General features: G+C 48.0%; 1 protein-coding gene across 1 annotated transcript in view; it reads right to left on the reverse strand.

The window, feature by feature from the left end:
- The window catches only part of TNFAIP8L3 (TNF alpha induced protein 8 like 3), a 38,600-nt gene extending 31,537 nt beyond the window's left edge, over positions 1-7,063 (reverse strand). The window contains exons 1-2 of the mRNA XM_036301441.1: positions 6,710-7,063; positions 3,163-3,300 (exon numbers count right to left, since the gene is read on the reverse strand). Coding sequence (XP_036157334.1) covers positions 3,163-3,300; positions 6,710-6,761 — 190 coding nt within the window. The 5' untranslated portion in view covers positions 6,762-7,063. The remainder of the gene's footprint in view (positions 1-3,162; positions 3,301-6,709) is intronic.
- Positions 7,064-18,929: the final 11,866 nt, after the last annotated feature.

Consider the following 18,929-nt stretch of genomic DNA (forward strand, 5'->3'; position numbering starts at 1 on the left):
TGCACTAGTTATTGCTGATGCTGCCCGGCCTTGCAGATCCTGTTTTGGGGCGGGGGACGGGGGGTGTTTTGTTTCCTTAACATGGCTGCAAGCCTCCTGAGGGCAGAGCCACATTTAATTTCATGTCTGCATGCCACCAAAGCACCCTGCACCACCCTGATCACAAAGCAGATGTTCAACCAGTATCTGTTGGATTGTGTAAAGATTTGGGTGCCAAGCTATGAGGTCTAGATAAAGTTTACAGCTCAACAACTATCCCCTACACACTGCTGGATGACAAGGCTGGCATCCCCAATGAAACATTGCAGAAGAATTTTGGAGGCCACCTGGGTGGATGCTGAGGCGTACTGCCCAGGTTGTGCCTTGGGAATGAAGGCCCAAACACTCCACAAACTGCTGGGAGCACTGCCTTCAGATGGCCCTTAGCAGAGGGAAACAGCTTCATCCCAGGTCACACCCTGGGACGGCCTGCATGATCACTGTATCATCCTATATAAGAAAAGCCTAATATGCAAATTGTTCAACCAGGAGTTCAACCGCTGGCTATGATGTGCGCTGACCACCAAGGGGCGGCGCGGCGCTGGCAGCAGGTGGCAGTGGAGGCACTGCCGCCCCCAATGGGCCCCGACGAGAGTGGGACCGCAGTGGGATGGTGAAGCAGGTGAGTGGGTGGCACCAGGCCAAGGCGGGTGTGAGCAGAAGCCCGATTGCCCTGCTGATTGATTGCCCAGCTGATCGATCGCCCTGCAGATGGTGACCAGTGGTGGTGGCGGGGGGCGGGGCTGCCGCCCGGCTCCCAGGCACTGAGGGAGCTGGGCTAGGGGTCAGGGGGAGGGACCCAGCCCCAATTGATCACCCTGCAGGTGGGATGGTGGAGCAGGTGAGGGGGCGGTGGGGGGGCCAGGCGGGGCTGCGGGGCTTTGAGGCTGGGGGCACGAGCTGGGGCTGCAAGCTTGGGGGCGCGAGCTAGGGCCCAATGCCCGCAGGCCACCCCGAGGGACCCCACCAGTGCACAAATCCATGCACTGGGCCTCTAGTTATACATAAAGGCCTGGCCCCTCACCGCAATGTAGAACAGTTCGAAGGCCTATTCCAGCTCCAAAGCATAATGCTTTGTTGGGTCTGCTTTACAATCCAGTGTCTCTCTGTTTCTCTGAGACTGCTTTTGGGATCAAAACCTACTAGATCTTAACCTGCATCTCAGAGCCTGCTTCCTGGGGAACCAACCTACAACAGCATCCGTACATCTACCTACCCGTCCAGCATCCATCTAGCTAACAACCTACCACTGTGTTCAGGGCACATGAGTAGGGTTGGTGAGAGGTGAAAGAGACTCAGACCTTGGCCTTAGAAGAGTTCAGGACAAGAGATGAGACATATACAAAAATAACCATGAAGCACACAATGGAAAGTGGCTGGTATCAAGAGAGAACCTAAACAGAGATGAGGCTGAGGTGTAATCCCAGCCAAGGAGATCAGGAGTCTTCATGCACTGGCTTAGATTGTGGTAATCGGTATATGTGTCTTCTCCTCCTACCTGATCTCAAGCCCTGGCGGACAGGGTGGACTGTGTCCTTATCTCTCTCCGCTCCCCTATACTTTCCAACACAGTGTCCTAGTCAGTGCCAGAAATCTTAAAGCAATGAAGCAAAACCAAACATGGAAGGGAAGCTTTGGCAGTTCCGCTTCACTGGACAGGTTTCTGGCTGTGTATCTGGCCTTATAGTGCAGAGTTCTCAGGAGGCTCGTCAAGATCTCATTTATTTATTATGTCCATAAAAATCTTGGGAACATGAAAGCACAAAACAAGGTCCTGACCCTCAGAGCAGCTACAGCCCACTGTGTGGACAAGGCAGAGGCCCCTGAATACGTCCACAAACAGGAATAAAACATGGGACTGGGACTAACAGCCAAGCGGTACGTCATCCCCAGGAGGTCCCTGCCCTCAGTTGGTCCGTTCATTAATCGTCCTTCTGTGGGTTGACAGAGGTTACTGAACAGCCGCCTCCAGGAACCTAACAATGAGAATCAACAAACTCCAGAACCTCACCATCCCAATCATGATTTACTGTCTACAGGGGGAGAGTCCCTTTAAGGCAGACATCGCAAAGTTCCTGACGGGAGGAGGGGCTGGGAGTGCGTCTCCTGCATTTCCCCGCCCTCACCCCTCTTAACACGGCAGTCTCCTCCACTCTCCCTTTCACTGCTTTTGTGCAATCTGTCACCAACTTCAGTTTGTTCCTCTGAAATGGCATTTGCATCCTTCCTCTTCTGCCTCGCCTTAGCGCTTAGCACTCCCACCCCCTCTGATATTGTGCCCACACCCTGGGAGCTGAGGCTCAAACCTGGGTCCCTGTGCTTCATGTCAGTCAAATGTGGCTTCTGCAAACCCACTCCCAGTTGGTCACATCTCTGCTCAATAGTAAGCCCAGGGGATTCTTTCATCACTATCAGGACCAAGTTACTAAGACCCTCCTATAAGTGGCCCTTCCTACACTCATCTAACTTTATTTCCCAGTACTCCCCAGTATTGTCTCCATTCCACTCACCTCCTTGTTTATTTGTGCCTTTGCTCAAGTGGTGTCTGACTTTGAAAACACCTTTTCTCCTCCTGGCCACCAATCGGGCCTACACACTCCTTGCTACCTTGTTCACATGGACCAAGCTTAGGACCTAGGGGGTGAACTGTTAGGAGCCTGCTGTTTTCCACTTCCTTTATTGTCTTCAAGTTCTGCTACCACATCTGCACTCCACAGCATGGAAATGCTTGTCTGCAGTACCTACCCAGCCGCAAGGATGCCCCGTCAGCTTGGCTGCCCTGGACCAGCTAGCTGTCTGCTTTTAGCTGGGTAGACTACCTTGGTCTCACAAGCCAGAAAGGGAAAAAGCTGACATTGCTAATGTTTACTCGCTTGTTGCATCTTTGGACAGACTCTCAATCACTGCGGAGTTAATAGACCAAGCTCTAGGGTTTCAAAGGACAGACTGCCAAGTTGGGTCTCTGGAGTGAATCCAGTGTTCCATAAACTCTGCTTCCCTCCTAATCATAGAAAGAACCATAAAACAAGAGAAAGGCTGAGGCGCTGCAAGCAGCAGAACGACACAGAAGCATCATCCTGTGCTTCCTGAAAAACAGAAAATGCAGATTGAGACAGATCTCACCCCCGCTTGGCCCTCCTATGCATGGTGGTGCTAGATGAGAGATCTGCTGGTGCTGAGGAGATCTCCGGAAAAGTCTCTTGAAAGGGGTAAAGAGTAAGTGGTCCTTGGAGATGTCCTCACTCCTCTGCCAATTCGTGACTGGTGAGATGGGCAAAAACGGGAGAGAGATCAGGTGAGTACTTCCTGTGCCTACTGCTATCTTGAAGGGAAAAATGTGTGTGTGTGTGTGTGTGTGTGTGTGTGTGTGTGTGTGGCGGGGGGGAGAGGGGGGTGAGGAGGTTACACCCTCTTCTTCTATTTGAAGTGGCATGAAAGTGGCTAATCTCCAGGTTACCAGGTGGATTGGGCAAGGGGTTCTCTGCTTTTTACAACTTTCCCTAGAGTTAGAGGAAAGGGTGGTGAAAGCAGATTTAAAATCCCCATCTTCATGCCTTGCGCTGGAAGATGATGAGGGTGAAAAGAGGTAAATTAAAAATAATCTACCCAAAACAAACAAGCAAACACACACACACACACACACACACACACACACACACCACCTTGGAGAGAAAATTTAAAAAAAATCTCCTTAGTGGCATTAATGTGATAATAATGACAACATTATTGTTTTACAAATGCCTATGGGTTTACATTTTATAAAAACACTGGGGCACATTATTTAGAAGTGTTCTTATGCCACATAATCCAATCAGGCGGTAATCAAAATAGCAGCTACACTTTATTGAATGACTATCAGGGATACTTTTCATGTGTTATTTAATCCTCACAGCCCCTTTTGGTACTATTGCTAACCCCCATTTTACTGAGGGGGAAACTGATGTTTGGAGAGGCTAAGTAACTTGCCCATCAGGTAGAGATTGAAATCTAGGTCTTTCTGATTCCACAATCCAGGCTCTTGACCTGAATAAGGCCCATTTTAGGGCAGGGCTTTTTCACAAGTTCAGGAAGGGCAGGGCACTGAGGAGGAAGGAGCCCTTATATGGCAACTCCCTATGAAATAGGTATGCTCGCACGTGTGCGTGTGCACACACACACACACACACACACACACACGAGCACGCATGCACACACACGTGCACGCCCGCACGCACGCGGATATCCAAGAGGTCCACTTGCTCTCCTGTCCATCTGAGTTAAAACCCATCCAGCTTGCGCAGGTACAGGTCCACACTCCTTACACCAGTGGTTCTCAACCTTGGCTGTACATTGGAATCACCTGGGAATCTTTTTAAAATCCTGATTTCTGGGCCTCATCCTCGGGAAATTCTGTTCCTTTGTTACTACTGTTGTGGCTCCACCCCATAACAAAGAAACAGAATTTCCGGAGGATGAGGCCCAGAAATCAGGATTTTAAAAAGATTCCCAGGTGACTCTAATGTGCAGCCAAGGTTGAGAACCACTGCCTTAGAGGGACAAAGGTCAGCCCCTGTGGCTAACATACCTGTCATTTAACCTGTATCTGAAGCTGCAACAGAGTTTCCATTTGACAAGATGCAGCCACAGCAAGGTGGTGAATAACATCAAGCTTTGAAGCTTTGTCTCAAAGAGTACTTTTAAGACTGAAAATAATGAGTGAGACAGCATACCATTTAGCAGAGTGGCTCATGGCATTCAAATAAATGTTCAACTTGTGGGATCCAAGCACATGGAGAAAGAAGTGACTGTAGAAAACAGTGAGGCACAAGCAAATGGTGACAGCTCACAAGAGCTGGCTGCCCTGCTCTTCATCTGGCCGCCTGACTTCAGTGGTGATGTTTGCTGTTAGCTGTGCAGAGGCCTTCTGACAGGGACATGAGCACATTCAGACACTCAGCGTTGGGCAAGGCTGGAGGGAGCAGCAGCAAGACGCTTAAGAATACCCTACTTGCCCCTTTCACCTAAGTACTAACTTTTCTAGCATGTCTCCCCCCCAACCCCCCCCCCCCCCATCCTTCTCCTCCTCTCCCCATCAACCCAAAGGAGATCTTAGGGTGGGCCTGGAGAGCCTGTTAGTTCCTGGGATTTTGAGAAAGTAAAGTGTCAGTGTCACTGCCCCCCACCTTTCAATTTTGAAAATATACTTAGATACACACAAACACACACTGGATCTTTTAAATGATGTGAGAAGATCCACAAGTCACCTGTGAAATGAAATCTTAATGTTTCACAGCCACAGAGACATACAGGTAGGCAAAGGGCTCATGTTTATTATTTATACCTACCCAAAGCAGGGAGCCCTGGCGCACACACACAGGAATCCTCACACACAGGCATCTTGGCGCTGCCACCTTTCCTTCCTGCAGCCTCTTCCCACCCACCTGAAGGTGTTGGCCACAGCCGTCCTGTGAGAGGCTGAGGGGTGCGACCCAGTGGAAAAGGACTCTGTCCGTGGCTCCTCCCTGGCTGTGAGATGTGGGCAAGCTATGACAATCACCTGGCCAGGTGCTGTGCGGATGAAGGGGAATGATACATGTAGGGTCCTTCTCACAGCGCCTGGCGCGGTCCTGCCTGGTTCCAGAGCCTTCCTTCCCTGCACCCACTCTCGGCTGATGGTGCCCTCTTGTCACTTGGTCCCCTTTCTTAGGACACTGGTCTGACATTGGGAAGAGTGGGGACTAGTCCGGGGCCTCGGGGCTATACCAGGTGGGACGCAGCACTCAGGTCACAGGTCTGCTGGGGAGGGCTGGCCTTCAGGGTCACACAGAGAGCGGCAGAAAGGGCACGGGCACGTGCGCGGGTGTTGTCTCCCGGGCCTGGACTCCGGGGCGGAGGGCAGAGCCAGCCAGTGGAGGTGGGCAGAGCCCAGCAGTAAGTCCACCCAAGGCTGTGGGTGGCTTCATCCTGTTGCTCAGTATCAGGGAGAGGCGGGGGAGGACATTCATTTTTTCCCAAGCATCCACCCATCGCTTCAATAACTATCGATTGTGAAAAGCTGGCGGTGCCTCTTCCAGGCGAAGCCTCTTCCAGGCGAAGCCCGGCCACGGCGCGCCCCCGCGTCTGTGTTCCGGGGACCCTCCGCGGGACCTCCTGCGCGCGTGCGGGACAGGCGGTTGGGCTAACGCTTCTGCACGGGCTGGTCCAGCGAAACCGCAGCCACTAGCTGTGGTTTGACCCCTGCTCGTCCACCCGCGGGGTATTTCTTCCCCGAGTCCCCAGTCATATCCTCGCCCCGGGTCACCTGCTCCGCAGCGGCCGCGTCGCCCCGGATTGGAGGACGGGGTCAAGAGCTCGGAAAGTAATTTCAGAGGCAGATGTGCTGCAACCCTCACCGTAGCAAACTACAGGTCCCAAACCCTTCCCCACCCCCATCAGCTCCGGAGACCCGAGCGCGCTGCGGGAGCCCTGCTGCACCGAGAGCTACACGCACATGCACCTCCTTTGCCTCCTAAAGAAAAGCCCTAGCAAACTCCCAGCGCGGAGCAGTTGCCAGTCCCTGCCTGGAAGGGACCCAGCTGCTGGGGATTGGCCTCCCGCCTGGCAGCTCCGAGAAACACTCGCGATTTCCTGCCCCGGCCTCTCCTCTCCCGGTCCCAGCCCTCCCGGCCGGGCTGCCGCGACCACTCAGTACCTGCGGCGGTCGTGGGCTCGCCCTCACTTTGCTCGCCGGAATCCGAATCCATGCTGCGGGCTGCCGGCTGGGCGTCCACCGCCTCCTGCCCGTCTGCGGGGCGCTGGGAGCCTGCGTCCCGGCTCGGGCTGTCGGGCGCAGTCGGTGCGGTCAGCCAGGAGGCGGCGGCCCGGGAGGTGCGGTCTGGACTATGCGCGGCGGCCGCGGCCAGGAGGCGGCTCCGCAGCGGCGAGCGCCGCCCGCTCCCCACTCCCCGCGCCCGCCGGCCGGTGCCTGCGCGAGGGGAGCGCGGGGCGGAGGGTGGGGCGCGCCTGGAGAGAGAAGGGAGGAGAGGGGGAGGCGCGAGCGGTTCGGAGCGGGAGCAGCCGGCGCCTCGCGGGCCCAGACGGGGGTTAAGTACCCCGGGGGCGGTGCCACTCCTCCTACCGGCGCCCGGACTCCGGGAGCGCGGTGAAGTGGCGCGGTGGGCGAGGCCGGTCCCTTTTTCTTGGGTGTGGCCAAGTTTGGAGGATTCTTAGGTGAAAAGGTGCCAAATAGGAAATTGTGAAGTTCCGAGTGAGAGGGAGTCAGGGCGCTCCGGTTCGATGCGACTCCACCGATTATAGACCTTGGGCGAGTGACTCAACTTAGGTCTTTTTCCTCAGTTGGGAAATGGGGAAGAGGAGAGTTTCCTTTAGTCCGGAATGTTTTGGGGGAGTAAATAGGATAATGCAAGCGAGGGTTCCAGGGAAGTAAACGACGCCCGGCAAGTAAAGCGAACTCCCCAGGCGTGCGTGGGGCAGGGTGGACCAGCCGAAGGGGCGCCGGTTCCCAGCGCTGGGAGCCCTGGGTCACATCAAAGGCAGGACCCACCCTGCCAGTCTCCAGGGGCAAGAATTGATTTTAAAACCTTTTCTTTGCCTTTAACACAGTGTGCTAAACTTCCTCAATACGCCCTCTTTCCACTTTCTTAAAAAAAGCATTTGTAAATTTATTCAGTAAGTAAGAGACTAAACTAAGGGAAAAAACACACGGACCCTCAGGAGATTGTTAATTGTTGACTATCCACACAGCCTTATTGTCTCCCTGAACTATCACCTCCAGCAACTGTGTAACACTGCATATGAAGTGTAGGCAGAGAATACAGACTAACGTGACTGACCGAGCAAAATGAAATCAGGAAGAGCAGTCTACTAAAAAGCGCCATTTATTTATTTATTTATTTATTTATTTTTAAAATATATTTCTTTATTGATTTCAGGGAGAAAGGGAGGAGAGAGAGATAGAAACATCAATAATGAGAGAGAATCATTGATGGGCTGCATCCTGCTTGCCCCCTATTAGGGATCGAGCCTGCAACCCAGGCTTGTATGTGCCCTTGGCCAGAATCAAACCCGGGACCCTCCAATCCGCAGGCTGATGCTTTATCCACTGAGCCAAGCTGGCTAGGGCAAAAAGTGCCATTTTTTGAGTGTTTCCTACTCGCACTCCTACAATGATCCAATGAAAATTTTAGGGGAAGCCATTTGAAAATGCTTTGTTGGAGGTCAAAAATAGTTTCAAGTTGGCAAGTTTATAGAATTCAATCTATACTGTTATCTCCATTTTATAGATGTAGAAACGGAGTCTCCTGTTCCAGTAGATGACTTTCCTGTGGTCTCAGGTCCAGTAAGTGGGTGAGCAGGGACTTGAAGTCAGGGCTATGCGATGTCCAGGACAGCTCCTTAGGGTATAGTGTCACAGGTGGGTTTGGCCTCCCTGTTACCTGGGGGCTGCTTCCTTTAGTCAGATATGGGCTTCGCAGATTGCAAATACAGCGCTACCTTGTGTTCTCAGAAGATGTGTTCTGGGTGACCAAACACACGGACTTTGGTAAAAGTTACATGGATTTCAATGGAGGGGTGGGAAGAGCCCCACCCTAAATGTGTGGTCTTGGGCACATGGCATAACCTTCCTTAGTTTCCTCCTGTGTTGGCATCTCCTTCATAGGGTGGTTCTAAGGGAGTAAATGAAACAATGACTGTGGAAGCTCTTACCCAATGCCTGGCACACAGCTTATGTCTGATAAGTGGAAAGAACATTCATTCTTAAATCTAATCGATCCCGTTTAGAGAAACAAATATTTAAAATCACATTTTTAAGTGACAAGAAAAAATTCATAGCAACATTTGGATAAAAAGTTGATACTCAAAAACCAAATAGCTGGGGTCGTTTTAAAAGTTTGCCATCAGAGCTTTGCAGTCTTAAGGCAAAACAACGACGATAGTGTCAGAGAACAGAGCATATTGGATGGCAAAGGCATCCAGCTACCTCTAAATACCTCCAAAACACCTCTGATCACAGCAATAAAGGAAACAGGGAAGCTCACTGCTGGAACTCGGTCAATAGTAAGCAAAGCACCAGGAGCGCACGCTTACGATACACATGCCCATCAGTCATCAGATCTTCACTGAGTACCTAGTACTCTTCAGCCTAGAGATAAAATGGGGGTTGGGGGTCTGCTGGTCAAAGTGATCCTGGAAAGTCTATGAGGTGAGCTTTCAATAAGTAGCGATCACCCATTTACCTGTTCCTATATTCAGTCACAGTGTATTTCTGCAAAGGAGGCAGACATAGAATGAAAAATTGAATGTGGAATTAAACAATGGAGAAGAGAGATCCAAACTAAATAATGTCCCCATTCCAATTTCCGATGATATGCAATCTGTTGTCATGGGATAGCAAGACAAAAGGAAATGACTGTTGGCATGCATGTGTGTTTAATGAGGAACATTAGTGGAACATACCTTATCTGTCCTCTCCCAGTGTGGAAAAATCTGTATAAGAGAAGGAAGTCCTTAAAATAGTATCCCACGACCATCACCCCCATGAAAACAGTGAAATCTGTGGTTGGCGAAGCTCCTTTACAAACCAATCCTAGTATATTTCTTTAAAAAAGGAAAGAGAGAAAAAGCTCTTAGAAAAGAGGAAAGGGTTTCCGTAGTTCCTCTGTATATTTTTAGAAGAATGGCATCACTTTGCCGACTTGAATCTAGAGTCTGAGGGTTATAAACCACTTTCCTCAGTGTTTCCACTACATCTTTGCAGCCTGGCTGCTCTTCAGACACGAGTTTCTAACTCTTATTGGTCATTTCTTAGCTTCAGCCAAACGAAACTGTTGGCTTTTTAAGGAACTCGCCTCTCTGGTGGGAAAAGCATATCTATTTGTAAGGTATCAAGAAACAGATAATAAAATAGATCCATTTTTGCCAGCACAATAATACTTCTTCAATCTGAGCCAGGGCTGTGACTCATCTGCCTGTCTCCTCTTGTGGGATGGAAAGGGAGCTGTCTCCAGACCTTCGGCAGGCAGCTGGGAGGAGCGAGGGAGGTTCCTCTCACCAGCTAGAGCTGCTGCTCTGCTTAAAAAACCCACATGGCTCCGGAACTGCGTTTCTCTGGGCTGAAGTGGCCCTTGGCACTTCAGGATGAGAGGTTGGCCAAGACAACTCCATTTTTAATAACTTGTCTCAAGGTGGATGCTGGCACCAAGGAAGCTTCTGCCCAGAGCCAAGGCCGCCTCCATGGGGCTCGAGGCAAGCTGGGCAGCGGGGTCTGAGCTGGCTTCTAACCATCTGACAGAACAAGGTGCCAGAAGGCAGCCTTTAAAGAGTGGGCTTTTCCTGTTTCTTTCCGGCTAGCAAAAATAAGTTTTATTGCCCCTGCCCCGATTTCCAATGCAATTCACACCACTGTAGAAAAACGAGAAAACACATATAAACAATGAAAAATAAAAATTTAAAATCCATTCATAATCCCACCGGCTACAATAACGTATATATCTTTCGAAAAAACTCTCTCTTTGTGGTGTATAGCATTCTACTTTTGTAACTTGCTTTTTCCTTTGAACAATATGTTGTGAACATTATTCCATCCACTCTCTGACAACATGGCTTTTAATATCTTCACAGTATTCTATTGTACACATGTATGGGTATACCATAATGTATTTAAACACTCCTCTTTTGTTGGGCATGTAGGCTGTTTCCAATTTTTTGTTAATAGAAGACAGCATCAGTGAACATCATCATGTCTAAATCTGTGCACACATCTGCAATCACTATCTATGAACCTTCACCAACCGCATTTGGTCTTGGGAGAGAGAAACAAGACAGAAAATTGTAGCTAACAAAGTAATCATTGTGAATATCTCGAGACTTTAAGGTTATAAAGAATTTTTATGGACATGATCTCCTCTCAGCAGAGAGTGGTTGTTTTGGTTTATTCTTGCCTTTATCGAGCATTGATTGAGCCCGCAGGGGGTTCCTCGAGGATGAGGGGTGGAAAACTTCCTTCCACATTTTTATTGTGGGCGCTGTGTACGCTGCACAGCCCCATCCAAGTCCAGACACCTTGTGGGAGGCTGGCAAATTGGGCATCAGGCTGTTCCCTCAGGTTCTTCGCTTCTGCCCTCCTTAACTGCCTCCTTAGCTGCCTGAGAAGCTAATGCAGTTATAGTGACTCTCAAGCACTGATTCAGAGGGAGAGGAAAATTGAGACAGAGGAAAGGAAAGAGGGAGAGAGAAGAACACTCTATGGCTCCAATCTCTATTGTGCTCTGGCTCTGCTTCCTGTGGGGTTGTTTGTAAGCCTCTTAAACAGCAGCACTAGGATTACAGGTTCAGCCCTGCTGGGAGAATCCCTGGTTGCATATGGTGGCTGGTCCCACTGTGGCATTCACTTTGGGGCTGCGACTACTGTATTGGAGCTGGTTTTACAAGGACCCACATGGCTCCTATGTGGGCACCCTAAGGGACTGTTTTAGCTGTGCCCATCTTCCTGGATCCTTACACAGCTCTGTTGCATGGAAAGGGTCACCATTATTCCTACTGGGGAGAAGTGGGAGTCAAGACCCAAGAGGCTTAAGCAGCCACTAGAGTCCCTAAAGTTTTTAGGAAGATAAGAGAGTATCCAAAGACTGGATAGGGACAATATTGCCCTGGCTTTTAAAAGGAAGAAAGGAGTGGAGTCCAGGAATAACATTGGTAGCATTTTTGTCACTCTCTAGCAAAAAGTCTGTAGCAAACAGGTTTATAAACATTAAAAGAAGAAAATGGTGATCACCAGCAGCCAACATGGGTTCATTATCATGTCCCATTAAAATGACCGGGTAGCTTTCAGTAAATAGAGTCAATAGGTGTATAAATCAAGATAATTTTATTCAACTTCAATGCAGCAAGTATTAGTGGAGCACCCTCTCTGTTTCAGGTACAAAGTGAAGGGAAATGATGGTTGTACATAAAGCACTTGATGAATCTTACGTAATTCTCTTGCTGTTAGGTGGGTCTGGAACTGATTGAACAACCCTACCCAGGAAGCCTTGATTCATGATTATTAGTTAATGTGGAGGGAAGTCTCCAATGGAGTGACACAGAGCTCTATCCTTAGCTCTTGTCTATTTTATTTTTTTAAAAACCAGTATATAGAAAATTAAAAATACACACACACACACACACACACACACACACACACACACACACACACAAAAACCCCCAGTGATTTAGAGGATGAATTTGGTTGTATTTATCACATGTGTAGATTACCCTGCTAGGACAGGTTAGGAAAGACTGGGGCTTACTTGGAATTATATCAGGAAGACTAGAGGCTCAATACATGAAGATTCATGCAAGAATGGGCCTTCCTTTCCCTGGGTGCCGCCACAGCCTTCACTCTGGCCCGGAGCTGCCTTTCTGCCTTCCCATGCTGCCCAGAGGCCCAGAGCAGCTGGGGCAGTGTGGAATGCCTGTGTCATCACCATGGTGACAACGCAAGCATCCTGCACCGTCCCCAGCTGCTCAGCGCCTGTGTATGCAAATTAATCCACCATCTTTGTTGGGTTAATTTGCATACCCACTTCTGATTGGTTGGTGGGTGTCATGAAGACACAGTCAATTTGCATCTTTCTATTTTATGACTGTAGATATAATTACAAGGTTCTGGTTTTCCATAAACTCAACATGAGTCAACGGTGGGATAACAGTGCATTGCCACAAGAAGAGCAGGACTAATCCTCCTGTATTTGGGCTGGTATTATGGACATATGGGGTCTCATGAACATCTGGTGACACATTTTTTTTAAAAAAATATTGATTTCAGAGAGGAAGGGAGAGGGAGAAAGAGATAGAAACATCATTGATCAGCTGCCTCCTGCATGCCCCCCATTGGGGACTGAGCCCGCAACCCAGGGAATGTGCTGTTGACTGGAATCGAACCCAGGACCCTTCAGTCCACAGGCCAATGCTCTATCCACTGAGCTAAACCAGCTAGGGCTTGTGACGCATTTTAAGGAGCCATACCAGGTTGCTCCTGAAAGAGTAGAACCAGAATAATGAAGGAGATTTGGAAAGCATTCTGTATGAGGAAGTTTGAGTGTCAGTCTGGGTAAGAAAGAAAACAAGGCATGCCAGGATGGATGTCCTCCTGTGTGAAGACCTAGACTCTAGGCTGATGGACAACTAATGGATAGATGTTATAAGAAAGTAGAATTTGGACCTAATACCAGTCCAGGCCTACTTGTCCTCAGATCCATTCCTTTCCCTTTCTCTGCTCTGTATGAAAGAGGTTTCCCTTTCTCTGCTCTGTATGGAAGAGGGCTGACCCCTGCAGGCTGCATTTGCCAGGCTTCTGGAAGCTGGCCTCTATCTGGATCCAGCCAGTGTGAGACACTGACAGAAGATTGGAGAGCAGGGGAAAGAAGAGCAAGAATATTCTCCTCAATCCTCTATCCCTCAGATCCTGGCACCTCCGACAATGGCTGCATCTCCTCCATGGCTCCAGCTCCCACCAGATGAACCCACTGTGGTTCCAGCATCCATCTGGTGACCACAGCCTCTGTGTTCCAGTCAAAGTATCTCTTCCCTTCCATACCTCCAGCCTGGGATGGCATTGGCCTTTTGCTGTTGCTAATAGGTTGTCACACTGTCTTCTGTTTGGCTTCTCAGCTCTTCCATCACTTAGTTAATGTAGAGGGAAGTCTCCAATGGAGTGACACAGAGCTCTGTCCTTAGCTCTGGTCTATTTTATTTTTTTCTACAACCAGTTCTCTTTATTACACTTTTGGAAAAATATAACTTCTGCTTTCCTAGTTGGACCTGTTAGTACAGACACATAGAAAGAGGAAAGAGTATTTTTTTTTTTTTTCCCCACAGCAGAATGCTTGGCTTTATTTTTTATTTTTTTAAAATTAAATCTTTATTGTTCAGATTATTATAGTTGTTCTTCTTTTTTCCCCCCATAGCTCCCCTCGACCTGGTTCCCACCCCACCCTCTGCCCTTAAACCACCCCCCCCCCACTGTCCTCATCCATATGTGTACGATTTTTGTCCAGTCTCTTCCCACACCCCCCTCACCCTCCCCCCGCCCCGAGAATAGTCAGTCCACTCCCTTTCTATGCCCCTGATTCTATTATATTCACCAGTTTATTCTGTTCATCAGATTATTTACTCACTTGATTTTTAGATTCACTTGTTGATAGATGTGTATTTGTTGTTCATAATTTGTATCTATACCTTTTTCTTCTTCTTCCTCTTCTTAAAGGATATCTTTCAGCATTTCATATAATACTGGTTTGGTGGTGGTGAACTCCTGTAGCTTTTTCTTATTAGTGAAGCTCTTTATCTGACCTTCAATTCTGAATGATAGCTTTGCTGGGTAAAGTAATCTTGGTTGTAGGTTCTTGCTATTCATCACTTTGAATATTTCTTGCCACTCCCTTCTGGCCTGCATAGTTTCTGTTGAGAAATCAGCTGACAGTCGTATGGGTGCTCCCTTGTAGGTAACTGACTTTTTTTTCTCTTGCTGCTTTTAAGATTCTCTCTTTGTCTTTTGCTCTTGGCATTTTAATGATGATGTGTCTTGGTGTGGCCCTCTTTGGATTCCTTTTGTTTGGGGTTCTCTGTGCATCCTGGACTTGTAAGTCTATTTCTTTCACCAGGTAGGGGACGTTTTCTGTCATTATTTCTTCAAATAGTTTTGCAATATCTTGCCCTCTCTCTTCTTCTGGCACCTCCATAATTCAGATGTTGGTACGCTTGAAGTTGTCCCAGAGGCTCCTTACACTATCTTCATATTTTTGGATTCTTTTTTCTTTTTGTTTTTCCAGTTGAGTGTTTTTTGCTTCTTTGTATTTCAAATCTTTGACTTGATTCTTGCAATCCTCTAGTTTGCTGTTGGAACTCTGTATAATATTCTTTATTTCAGTCAGTGTATGCTTAATTTCTAGTTGGTTCTTTTTCATAACCTCGAGGGTCTCACTAGATTTCTTGAGGGTCTCACTAAATTTATTGGCGGTTTCTAGAAAATTTTTGAAAAACCTTAGAAGTGTGGTTTTGAACTCCATATCCAGTAGTTTTCTTTCCTCCATTTCTGTCATTTGTGACCTGTTTCTTTGTGTCCGCATTTTTTATGCTTCCCTGTGTTGATAGAGTGGCTTTCTGTGCTAGGTGTCCTGTAGGGCCCAGGGGCTCAGCATCCCCAATTACCTGAAGTGGACACTCTTGGTGCACCCCTTTGTGGGCTTTGTGCACAGTCTTATTGTAGTTAAGCCTTGATTGTTGTAGGTATCACTGGGAGGAATTGATCTCCAGGCCAATTGGCTGTGAGAATCAGCTGTGTCTGCAGTGGGAGAACGTCTGTGCTGAAGACACCCTTCTGGGGCAAGACTTGCTTCAGTGGGGCTTTAGTGCTCACTGAGTCTGTCCCCTGAGTGTGTCCCTTATGGATCTGAGGAGTTGTAATCTGGATGGTCCCACTCTGACCACTGGGTATACTGGCTCTTGGATCTCTAAGGAGGTGCTAATTTAGCCTCTGTCTGAGGCTACCCAGCAGGAGCTATGGAGAGATCTGCAGATTTCCCTTCTTTGTTTGGGGTTTGGAGGTGCCCAGATGAGGCACAGCTGTGAAGCAATGCAAGCTGCTGTGAGGCCTTGGGCCTTCTTTTGGAAGTTCTGGGTCTCTCTGACCCAGCTGCAGTTTGTTAGGTAATTTTCAGATTGCAGAGGGCCAGGCCTTTCATATGCAAAAGCCTCTGCGCACAGCTTGGGTGGGGCGAGGTCTCAGGGGATCAACAGGGTGGAGCAAGCAGCTATGGCAGATCCTCAGCCCTGCCCTAAGAGGCTCCTCGTCTCCGTGTCCCGGTAATCGCTGCAAGCACCTCTGAGAGAAAGCAGCCCGGGAGTTCCGACCAATGCCAGACAGGCCAGTTTCTCCCCGTATGAGTTTGGGTCCCCAGAGACTCACCCGGAACTGGAGTTCAGAGCAGTCTGGAGCTTGAGACTCCCTCCAGATTGAAAAAGAAAACCGTGTCCTCAGTTGCCAGCCCTTTCCACGGGCACCTCCGTACCTCTGCACTTTACTTCTGCACCGCCTGTGAGTCTCAGTGTGCTTTTCTCTTTCCTTCAAGTTGTAGAATTTCCACTCAGCCAGCCTTCCTGTGGTTCTGGATGATGTCCGTTTTGTCTTTTAGTTGTATTTTTGAAGTTGTTGTGTGAGGCAGCAATTTCTGGTGTTTACCTATGCTGCCATCTTGGTTTCTCCAAGAGTATTTTAATGAGTACAGGTGGATGACTATATTGTGGGAGGCTGGAATCCATGATCTTTAGGATTCCTTTGGAAGTTGGCTCACATGCTCAAATCCTCAATGTGGCCGAGTTGGGACTAAACCTCAAGGTTCCTGACCCCTATGACAATACTCTTTTCTCTCCTTCTGCATATATCTTTACTAACCATCCACCTGTGATTTGTCTTACTCACTCTTCTTATCTATGGAAGGGAAAAGTGAGTCTCCTATATAATTTTTCTTGTTTAATTCTCTTGGAATTATGTGACAACCCAGTTCAATAATGCTCACTTGCTAATTATTTTACAGAACAAATACTGCTTGCCAAGTGTTGAGTGGAACCTTTATTCCTCTCTTCAAAGCATTTGTTACTTAGAAAAACTAAATACATGTTCCTGCCTGAAACCTTCATTTACCTAAGTCTCTGATTTCATAACATCTATGTTGAGTTGAGGGCTGTAGAAGAGAAATGGGCTGTTCAAGGCTACCTAGCCTGGCTCCACTTTAGATATAAAGAAGCAAATCCAGAAAGATGGAACAACTTGCCAAAAGTTAGGGGCAAAAGTGAGACTAGAACCTACATCTCCAGCTCTAGTTCAGGACAACCATCATACCGCCAGGCTCCTTCATGGACCCTTCACTTTGCTTCTGCCTTCTACTCCCAATGTCTTTCCTCAATATAGATATTACCCCCTCCCCTCCCCTCCCCTCCTGCACACCAGTGTTCCAGTAACCCATTTCACCTAGAATGGAATTATCAAAAGCAGGACTTGACCAATCTTTCTTTTCAATTTCTTCATCTCATCAACAACTTTCTTCTATTCCCTTCTCTTCCCTCCCTCCCTCCCCTTCTCTTCTGGATTCTCAAACTTTCCATTCCTCTCTGCTCTCTAGCCAACAATTTCTTTCCCACCCAGTCTTCCATTGGAATTGTTCTTTAATTGATCCCTCTTCTGTGTTCAAAGCTCATCCGACTAGTTGAAGCCATCAACACTTTCAAGGGAGGAATCTTTCATGCACTGCATCTGATTTCTAGTTGCCAAAAGCTTTTGCTCATTCTCTGATAAAAGCCATACATTAAAGTCATCCCTGCGCCAATCTCTATTATTTCCCTGGTTTCTCCACTGTGGATGTAACCATATAACACCTCAAACAGTATGTATAGATGGGAAATCCTCATAGAATATAAAATTTATTTTAGTTTAAACCATTAACACATATTGCCCCACGGGAGTTTCCACTGCTTGAACAACGTTCTCCTTTGGCTGTCAGTATCAATCTTAGCTGGTTTTTAGATCTTTCCAAATTTGTTATCTAGACATTCGTAAGTGGTTATATTTATTGAAGCTCTTCTGGTTAACATCATTACAATACAATATTTTTCAGTCACAGTGACCCTGTTCAAATGAACAAATCCTCCCCCCAAATAGACACATTGACACCATATTTCCACTTGGCTTAATTATATTCTTCTGTCCTTCCAAATCATGTGTTACTTTCTCCCAATGTGGATTTTGTCAAATCACATAGTTGTCAAGAATCCATGAACTCAGTTCACCCTTCACATACTCATACTTTAATTTCTCTTGATGAAGTTGATAGGTCTAAGGATTGAGTATTGGATTTCTGGTTCAGAAATAAGCGTAGGGGACACCTTTTTCTTTCCTTAGCACATGACATTGCTGCAAACAGAAATAGGGAGTGACCCGCAGGGAAGAGGACAGCCTTGGACATCATAACACTGTCCTCTCCTAGACACAAAGTGGAGGGTGGGGCCAGAGCAACCCACACTCTCAGTTCCAAACAATCACATCTTCCAAAGTCTCCATTGTGTCCCAGGGTGCCAGCAGCCTCCCAGTTCCTCAGGCTCATAGTCTTCAAATTAGTTCTCTAATTTCTGTCTTATTCTTACTTTGGCATTCACAGTCTTATTAAGTTCTACTGCTATTTCTTTCACAAGTCTCTTGATTTTACCCCTTTCTTTTCATATCTACAGTCTCCCTACACCCAGCTCTTCACTCATGTCTTTATTGCTGCAACAACACTTTCTCCATCCTTGCCCACATCCCAACCCTCCCAAGCCAGAGCTCAAGGCCTCTCTCTTCATCTGAGAACTTGCGTCTTTACCATCTGTTCTGCTCTCCATGCATGGGAAAGCCCTGAGTATGTATCAAAACAAAGAACTAGTCAGAGTCTAGGCAGTGATGGGTTTGTCCCACGTCCACCCCACTTCAATCTCTGCTTACTGCCTGCCTTGCTCCACATTTAATGTATCTGGCTCTCTGTTTGTGGCAGCCCCATCCCTGCTGTGTGGGCCCGTTACCCCTCTTCCCCCCAGCCTCCCTATCTCCTGCCTGCCAGCCAGTGTGCTTTTCTGTGAAGACTCGAGGTTTGGACTCTCTGGCTTGGCCTCAGGCCCTTCTCCCAGAATTATCCTCATGGGAACTTTTGGCCAGTGTGCCATGGTGTCCCTGGAACCCACATCCTGTCCCTGGCATTGCCTCTGGACTACTGAGTGTTGGGTAATTTCTGCTGTGGTAGATTGAAGACACCTGGATTTTTGTCCTGGTTGTTTATATACTTGACATGTGACTTCAGTTAAGTCAGTGCTGCCTGTCCCAGGCCTTTTCAAAGATGCCCGTTTTG

This window comes from Myotis myotis, unplaced genomic scaffold (genome assembly GCF_014108235.1).
Source record: "Myotis myotis isolate mMyoMyo1 unplaced genomic scaffold, mMyoMyo1.p scaffold_m19_p_1, whole genome shotgun sequence".
In the NCBI taxonomy this organism is placed as follows: Eukaryota; Metazoa; Chordata; class Mammalia; order Chiroptera; family Vespertilionidae; genus Myotis; species Myotis myotis.